This window comes from Callospermophilus lateralis, chromosome 13 (assembly GCF_048772815.1).
Source record: "Callospermophilus lateralis isolate mCalLat2 chromosome 13, mCalLat2.hap1, whole genome shotgun sequence".
Classification (NCBI taxonomy): domain Eukaryota; kingdom Metazoa; phylum Chordata; class Mammalia; order Rodentia; family Sciuridae; genus Callospermophilus; species Callospermophilus lateralis.
The window spans coordinates 37,783,377-37,792,880 of NC_135317.1; the positions used below are offsets into that span (position 1 = coordinate 37,783,377).

General features: G+C 38.7%; 1 protein-coding gene across 1 annotated transcript in view; it reads right to left on the minus strand.

Annotated features, from left to right (window-relative positions):
* Tmem236 (transmembrane protein 236) overlaps window positions 1-4,903 on the minus strand; it is a 51,525-nt gene extending 46,622 nt beyond the window's left edge. The window contains exon 1 of the mRNA XM_076872755.1: window positions 4,647-4,903. Within this exon, the coding sequence (XP_076728870.1) occupies window positions 4,647-4,903 (257 nt within the window). The remainder of the gene's footprint in view (window positions 1-4,646) is intronic.
* Window positions 4,904-9,504: the final 4,601 nt, after the last annotated feature.

Consider the following 9,504-nt stretch of genomic DNA (forward strand, 5'->3'; position numbering starts at 1 on the left):
TAACATTTTAGTAACAATGGCCATATTACCAAAAGCAATATATAGATTCAATGCAATTCCTGTCAAGTTATCCTCATGATATTCTTCATAGAACTAGAAACAAAAATCCTTTGAAAGAATAAAAAGTTCCAGTATATCCAAAACAATTCTAAGCCAAAAAAAAAAAAAAATGTGGCAGGAATCACAAGAGCTAACTTCAAATTATACTACCAAGGTTTAGTAACAGAAACTGCATGATGCTGGCATAAAAACAGACCAAGGTAACAGAATAAAAGACACAGAAATAAGCCCACACCAATACAGTCATCTGACCCTTGACAAATGTGCTAAAACACTCACTGGAGAAAAGATGGACTTTTAAAAATATGGTACTGAGAAAAATGGTTATTGGAATCTAGAAAAAATAGACTAAAATTTTATCTCTTACTCTTACACAAAAGTCAACTCAAACTGGATCAAAAGCCTAGAAATTAGACTAAAAACTATGCAACTCCTAGAAAAAACCATAGGGTCAACTCTCCAACATATAGGTGAGGTAATGACTTTCTCAATAGAACTCCTAAAGCTCAGGAAATAATACCAAGAACTAATAAATAAGATGGCTATCAACATAGGAAAATATGTGATATGAAATTCATCAGATAATATATTTGCTAGAGATTACTTTCCAATCTTCTAATAAAGTAATGGCAAAAGAATAAAAACAAAATGGATGGCATCAAATTCAAAAGCTTTTGCACAGCAAAAAGAAAAAAAACCCCAAGAATGTGCAGAGAGAACTAACAGAATGGGGTGGGGGAGCTATTCTTCTGACAGAGAATTAATATTCAGAATATATAAAAAACTCAAAAAAACTTACCATCAAAAAACCCAATCTAATTAATGAATGGACAAATTAAATAGATACTTCTCAAAAGAAGAAATGCAAATGATCAACAAATATATAAATAATGTTCAACACTTTTAGTAATTAAGTAAATGCATATGAAAACTACACTAATATTTCATCCCAACTGGATAGAATGTCAGTCATCAAGAATACAAACAATAGGGCTGGGGATGTGGCTCAAGCGGTAGCGAGCTCGCCTGGCATGCGTGCGGCCCGGGTTCGATCCTCAGCACCACATACAAACAAAGATGTTGTGTCCGCCGATAACTAAAAAATAAATATTAAAAAAAAATTCTCTCTCTCTCTCTCTAAAAAAAAAGAATACAAACAATAATAAATGCTGGAGAGGAGGTTGAGGAAAAGGAACATTTTTATGCTGTTTGTGGGATTGTAAATTAGTACAACCACCATGGAAATCAGTATGGAGGTTCTTCAAGATAAGAAATGGAACTGGGTGGGGCGGTGCTGAGGTTGTGGCTCAGCGGTAGAGTGCTTGCCTAGCACGTTCGAGGTCCTGGGTTTGATCCTCAGCACCACATATAAATAAGTAAATTAAAAAAAGGTATTTTGTCCAACTACAACTTAAAAATAAATATAAAAAAAGGAAGACATGGAACTACCATATGATCTAGATATACCACTCTTCAGTATTTATCCTAAAGAACTAATGTCATCATACTCCAGTGACACATGCATACCTACCTTTATAGCATCACAATTCACAATGCCAAATTATAGAACCAGCCTAGGAGCCTGTCAATGGATGAATGGATAAAGAAAATATATATATATATATATATATATATATATATATATATATATATATATATACACACACACACACACACACACACATATATATATATATATATACACACACATACACACACACACACACACACAATAGAGTTTTATTCAGCCATAAGAGGACCAAAATTATGTTATTTGCAGGAAAGTAAGCCAAACTCAGAAAGCCAAGGGTCATATGTTTTCTCTCATATGTGGAAGCTAGAGAAAAAAAAAGAAAGGTTATGAGGGGAGTGGGAGATCCCCGTATCTCATGAAAATCGAAGGGAGACCAAGAGAGTAGAGAAATGAACCAGGGGAAGGAGTGAGGGGAGGAAAAGGGGAAATACTGGAGAACAATATTGGCCAAATCATATTGCTATATTGGGTTCACGTAAAAATCTGGAACAATGACTCCCACCATTATGTATAATTATAATGCTCTAATAAAAATATGGAAAAAATAATCAGGAAGAATAAAAGAAAAATTGCATGAGATAGAGAAAATTACATTGAATGACAGAGATCCATGCTAACAAATCACAGCACCACCACTTAATAGCTTTATCACTTGACAAAGTTAATCTCTGCTTTAAGTTTCTGTTTCTTCATCTATAACATGAGAACCTTAGCAATTCCATGTCACTGGCTTGTCATCAAATTTAGATTTAATAACACAGAATGTGTAAAGCTATTAGAATAATGTTTAGTAGCTGTCTTTGCAATTTTGTACTGCTAGAAGAGAGCAATGTTATAGTGCTCATGAATGAGACTATGAGGAAATTGTTTCCTAGTTCCCTGAAATCATAGATAAACTGTCATCTATTTAATACATGTGTGGCTGCCTACACCCATACACAGAAACTAAAGACTGGAAGAGGATTTCCCAAGAGAAATTGCTAAAAGACTTAATTGTTGTCACAAAGCAAGATATTCTAGCTCAGGAGGAATACCTGCACCAGGATGTTAGAAATGAAATCCGTATAGACACCAGAAGCAACCAGAATACAACATGCACTAGAGGGTAGAAACCAAGGACTACCCTCCTCCTCATTCTCAATTGCCTTAAATGATTGGGACCTTGACCTTCAAAGAGATAGTTTAGGGTAGTGGTTAGAAGTATCAATTATACAGTCAGACAGATCTAGGGCCAAAGTCTTCCATTCACTGGTTGGCTGACTTTGAGAAAGTTGCTTAACCTCTCTAATCATCTGTTTTCTCTTGGGAATAATAATGGTAAAGTCATTAAGATAGCTGTTTCATGAGGTGACATACTCATATTGAGGTGGTGAAATGAAGTCCATATATAATGCTCTCAGAACATAATAAATTATCCATAAAGAAGCAATTAGAGCTTAATAATAATAATGATAATGGAAATAATAGCAAATGACATAGGAAAGTTTGTTGCCTAAGTGACATTCAGAACATAGAATCCTAGAGACTTTTTGGGGGGCAGGGTACCAGGAATTGAACTCAAGGGCACTCGACCACTGAGCCACATCCCAGCCCTGTTTTGTATTATATTTAGAGACGTGGTCTCACTGAGTTGCTTAGCGTCTTGCTTTTGCAGAGGCTGGCTTTGAACTCACTGTCCTCATGCCTCAGTCTCCTGAGCCACTAGGATTACGGGTGTGCACCACTGCACCCAGCTAAGTCCTAGAGATTTGAGCCAACGTGAAGAAAAAAAACAACAACAAACCCAAGAGCTTTTCTTGGACTGTAGTGGTCCAGCTTCTTGTTGGTTTACTCTTGCTGTCATTTGGAACGTCCATCATTCCCTCACAATTTCTGGTCCAACCAAGAATCTTGGACAGTCAAAAAAAACTCCTGTAGGTTGTGACAGGTGGAGGGCCCAAGCTAGCTCATTGCTACCCACCGGAGACCCTGGAGCTCTGGCCAAGGTTGGAAAGGCCCTACACCTCACTCATGTCAGCAATAGCCACAAATGAAAGCAAACAGTTTATTTTGGGAAAATCCTTAAGAGTTCTATTCTTGCAGAACTGAAAGTCCTCTGACAGTGTTCAGGGGAGCCACACCCGCTTTCCATACTTAAAGAGTACTTCTTGAACTCCACCCACACTTCACCTCTCCCTTTCAGCATTCCCCTAAAGATATTTCTAGCCAGATTGCTCTATCAATTATCTCTACATTTATACCCTTGCTCGTATTCAATTTCCAGCTCCTCACTCTACAAGTGTGTTTTCCATTTTTTTGACTTTAAAAGATCAGTAAGAAAATTTAAATCAGAGAAAATTTTTAAAATCCCAGGTAGGTAAGAATCATATCTGAAGATCTGAAAGGAAAAGTCTACCAAGGTCAGGGATGATTCATTCTCAATACCTTTCAGGAGATCAGTACAGACTTTAGCAAAACTGCTAGTTAAACCAACATTAAATCTGGGTTTATTTAAAATATTTCTGTATGGTTATTGAAGCACTTTTTCTGTAAAAGGATAATAGAATTTATCAACATAGTAAAGTAGCTTTTTTTTTTTTAATCTAAAAGAACTAGTTGCTTATAGTATCTCAGTTACTTAATGGTCCAGTTACGCCTTAGATCCGAAAAATGGAACGTAAACATTTAAAAGGCATTATTTTCAGTTTTACACCAAAGTAAAGTCCTACATCCTAATCTCATGATTATTATTGTATAATTTAATGGTGAGAACTGCATGCAATTTAATGGGCAGAGACATAAAGGTGCAATGTTTGCAACTTAGGATGTCATGGACTCAAGCTAACACCACACATATAACACATATAATTTTTATCATTTAGAAAATTTACCATGAAGAAGTAGAAGATACGACAGTATCAAAACACTTTACAGAGACAGTGATTGTACCTTTACCATTGATCTCACTTTGTCTATACACACCAGTGCTAGGCTCTCATCCTCCTTCAGAGTACATTGGAAAACACATGTTAAGTCTCGCAGGGATTCCCTGCCAAAGAATTGTTTTACTTACCATCCTGTGATTTTTTTGTAAAGATGACGTTTCTTGTATAAGATAACTTTTATGGGGACCCAAATCAATAGAGTCACTGAAGCCACATAAGCAATAGAACAGGAAACGATCAGCCAATAATGTGTTGGCTCAGACACATTCCTTGTCGTCTGATAGGCGGTGGCAAACTGCTCCATAACCACCAGTGTGGGGACCGAGAAAGCAGCAAACTCCAGCAGCTCAAAAACTATGAGCTTAATCAGTTTTCCAGAAGCCATCCTGAGGAGAAGCAAGCTGCCAGGGATCCACTGCTCCCCCTTTGACCGTGAGCAGCATATGGACACACAGATACTGAATGAGGATCAAGTTCCTTGTACTCGAATCACTAACCAGTGACTTTATTCTTTTATTGACCCTCATATGGTTCAATGATCTTCTAACTTAACAACCACAGTCTCTTAAAGACACAGGGCCATTATGGGAGTGATCACTAAACGTATTTGCACATCCATTCATTATTAGAAATCGAATGAACTCTAAATCCTGTCTTGAAACACTGGTAAAAACAGAGTTTTGTTTTAATGTAGAGTTTATTGATAATTTTAGCACAAAAACTCCTACAATATGCAAACCTTGTTAAGTAAAACCAGGAAGTAGTGACATTTTAGAATTAAAAAGAAAGGTGTAACAGAGAAAGAAGAGATACTCAGACTCTGAATCTTCATCTTAGAGAACTGCCCCTCCTTTTTCTTCGAAGTGTTTAAAAAGGGAGTTTGGATTCATTTTGTCAACTTCCTAACCAGGATGTTTCCTGATACTTATTTTCATGCATTATTTCACGTTGATTTTCATAAGCCACAGATTAACATTATTTTCTTAAGAAACTAAGATGACAACATTAGAAAACTTTTATCAGGATTAGCACATTAAGAGGTATAGCAAATATTTAAAAAACAATAATTGTGTCCATAAATATCCTTTATTCAACAAATATGGTTGAACCAGGTGTGGTGGTACATACCTGTAATTCCAACAACTTGGGAGTTTGAAGCAGGAAGATCACAAGTTCAAGATCAGCCTCAGCAACTTAGTGAGACCCTGTCTCAAAATAAAAAATAAAGAGATCTGGGGATGTAGCTCAGTAGTAAAGAACCCCTGGTTTTAATTTCTACTACCAAAAGTAAATAAAGTGTTACACACACATGAACAAAAAGAAAATATATCTGAGCACTCATGGTGAGTGCTTTACTAGGGTGTGAAGATAAATGAATGAAGAGGTTCCTGTCCTGAAAATGCTCACAGTCCAATGGAAAAAACAAACCTATAAACAACAAAAAAGAACAAAGGTCAGAAGCATAAATGCTGTGGTGACACACAGAAGGACTTCTCCTTTGGCCTGTGGGAGAGGAAAATGTGGATAATGGAGATGGGTGGAGGTTGTCGGTGGTATTTCAGACAGAAAAAAAGAAGGCAAGGAGGATGCACTGGTTAATAAGAGTCTGGTGTAGGGCTGGGGTCCTAGTTTAATGGTAGAGGACTTACCTAGCACATGTGAGGCTGGGTTTGATCCTCAGCACCATATGAAAATAAATAAATAATGAGATTGTGTCCATCTCCAACTAAAAAATATTGTTAAAGAAGAGTCTGGTGTAGCATAGCAGATAATAGGAAAAAGTGATGTTAGAAAACTTGATGGGAGTGAAAAAAAAAGTCACATTAAGGATTGGGGGGAGGGGCGTGGCAGGCATTAAAAAAGTTTCAATATTTTCTAAACACAGGAATCGTTTGATCATTTGGAAAGTCAAGTCAGTGCTGATGTGGAGAAAGGACAGAAATGGCACTACCAGGAGGCAAGGAGGACTGGTGGGGACCACAGAGGAAGCCAGGCAAAAAGTGACAGCCTTTGCTAATACAAATGGAGAGGTGACCAGGGGGGAACAGAATCAACAGGCAGTGAGTGACTCTTGTCCCTCCTATAAGCTTGCTTCTCTAGATGGTCCCCCATGCCTGCTCTCAGACTGACACAAACCAGTATTTCTCGAGGTGTCTCTCCCACCCCTAATTTTCCTCTGGTTTATACTCTCACCTTTAACTTCAAAGACAACACAGAGAGCATTAGCACTCATGTGACATGACCTGCTCTTTTCTATCATGTGCAACGCTCTTATCACTAGCTATGCTTTCTTTGAGCAGGAGGGAGTCTGTGGTTCTGACCCTCTGCCCCTAGAAAGCCCTACTGTGTGTGAAGAAATGATTGACAGTTTTAACGTGGTCCACTGAACACTTGCTGTGTGCAGACCATGGCAGTCCCTGTTAACTACGTACAGGTCAGGGAGACAACGCAAATGCACAGGTAAGATCTGAGACAGCGTGCAGCACAGGTTAGGGCTGTGAAGGGCCATCCTACCCATGGTCCTCCATCCTCCTTCTCGAGCCACATGTGTCTGGACAAATAGGCTCTGAGCCATGGAATGTCTCCTGAGTCAATCAGTTCTCACCCTTTAGGAATTTGGACTTAGAAACATGGGAAGCATTTGGTTAGTGGATCTAAAGGAGACCATGATTGAGAGTTGAAATTAGAGTGGGCCAAACTATATGTGCTAGGACCAGCTCCGGCATGTTGGTAATACTCAGTAACTCTCTGATAAATGAATGAATGAATGAATGAACAAACAAACAGAAGCCAGACAGGGAAGAAACAGAGAAGCAAGTAGAGTCACAATGCCAATCTGGAGAGTGAGAAGACTGGAACAGATGGACAGGGAGCAGCAAGCATACCAAGAGAGACCAGTCTCCAAACAGGCACCTCAGTTGGAGAAGTCTCCAGTTCATACACATCCCTATAACAAGCAGTTTTTCCTCGCCACACAAAGGGCTTGAGTATAGCATAAAGTAGTATGTTTAGGAGCAGGGGCCAAATATCATTCAGAAACAACATGTGAAAATACTGGATAATTCAGAGGAAAACACCAGATTGAAAAAAAAAATCCCAAAGTAGAGTTCATCAAGTGAAGCCTTCCCAGCGAAGTGAGTTTGGACTTGGATTGCTCTTTCTGTTGGCTCAAAGCAATAGCTACAATATTTCTACAGTCATTGTCTCTGTGCAGTGCAATGACATTTCCTTTGAAAGATATTTCTAAGAATGTCCATGATCTATATTGTAAGCTGAGGAGAGAAGCAGGTTGCAGATACAGTGTATAAGCAATAATCAACGGCACAATCCCATTTTTTTTTCTTAAAATACTGTAGTTGTAGATTTGTATGTAAATTATAAAATCCAAAAAGACACTCATCTGAACTGTTGATAGTGTTGACCCTGAGGAGTGGGTGAGGAAGGTGAGGTTAAGAAGGTTTTTGCCTTTGATTAATATTACCATAGTCTGAATATTTCATAACATAAAAATTAGAAAATGATTTTAGACATTCCAACAGAATAAAAAGTTTGTGCTCTATTCTTTTAACCTTCCCTTCACCAATTTGTTTTCCCTTGCTTTTCTTTAAGCAGAAGCCAGATAAACAAATTTCACTTCCACTTATCCTTTTACTGACAGTACTCAAGAGCAGTGAAATGTTCAAGCAGCAAGCAGAAGACAGAGGAAAGCTTTGAATAACTTTTTCCTGGCCGGGCATTTGGGGTGTATTGGATTGCCTTTGGCTGTCATACGAGAAAGCTGGAAGTGTAGCCTTCATGCTTTGACAGTCATTTCAAGTGTTTTCTATTCTGTGCAAACTTTCTTTACTGTCTTTCTCCAAACAGAATTAAGCATTTCCTTTTTTGTGTCAAAAGTACCTTTTGAATCCTAGGATCGACTTATCACCCTAGCTCATTGATTTACATGTGGTCCCTACACCTCCATAAGCTCCTCCAAGGCGGGGAACATGGGCTTTCATTTTTGTGTTATCTCTCAGCACAGTGTCTAGCACATAATAGGCCCTTAATACATATTCCTGGAAGAAATGAAGGAAGGATCAGAGAAGCAGGGTGCAGTCAGGGGAATGTGCAGAGATTTGATAATGGCTGCTCTTTTATTCCAAGGAATGCTGCCTCTCACTCTGACATTTCAGAAGGAGAAATTATGCACTCTCTGCTCCATTAAATCTTCTAGCTCAGTATATAACTTCCATTTCCCTGCTTGGTCCCTGTCACCCTTGCTGGATTTGGTCATAGTTACAGCTACCAGGTCTCTTTTCTTCATAACCAACTTTCCTTAGGGTCCCAAGGAAAGAAAGACAAAGCCCCCTTGGACTGCAGATCAGACTAATCTCATGTTGAATGTTAGGGAAAAACTCCAACCCTCTCTGAGCATTCACGAAGGCTTTATAGACACTGATGCTACAACATCTTTCCCAACATTTCCCAGCCCATATGCCCTCAAACAATGCATATTCCAGAACGAATGTGACCATTATCAAAGAAAGCTGAAGAGGACCATCTGATGTTCTTCTGGTCCAGGGAACAGCCTTCAACTACTTCACTTTTTAGCCCTTCTAAAGTGTCATTTGCCTGAATTATACTTAACAGATTAGCAGGCAGGGAATGTTCCTTTGTGAGTGATACAGCAACTAGCTAGCTTGGCAGAGAAAAAGAATGCCATTGGGCCAACGTGAAGCTACCTGGGAGGAAGTAATGCCAGAGCTTGACTTGGAAACAAAGACAAAGGGAGATGAAAAAAGGCTTTTAAAACCACCTACCCTTCAGCTGGGACCCGTTTACTCCAGTCCTGATTCCTTCCCTTTTAAGTCCCCTGATGATTCTGCCATGAAATTGCACTTCCAATAACTGGAAGGACATGGAGGAGGTACATTTTCAAACCACCCAAATTCATTCCTTGGATTTGTCCAGTACTGATTTGAAGAACCCTGCGCCTTCGCCTGCTCT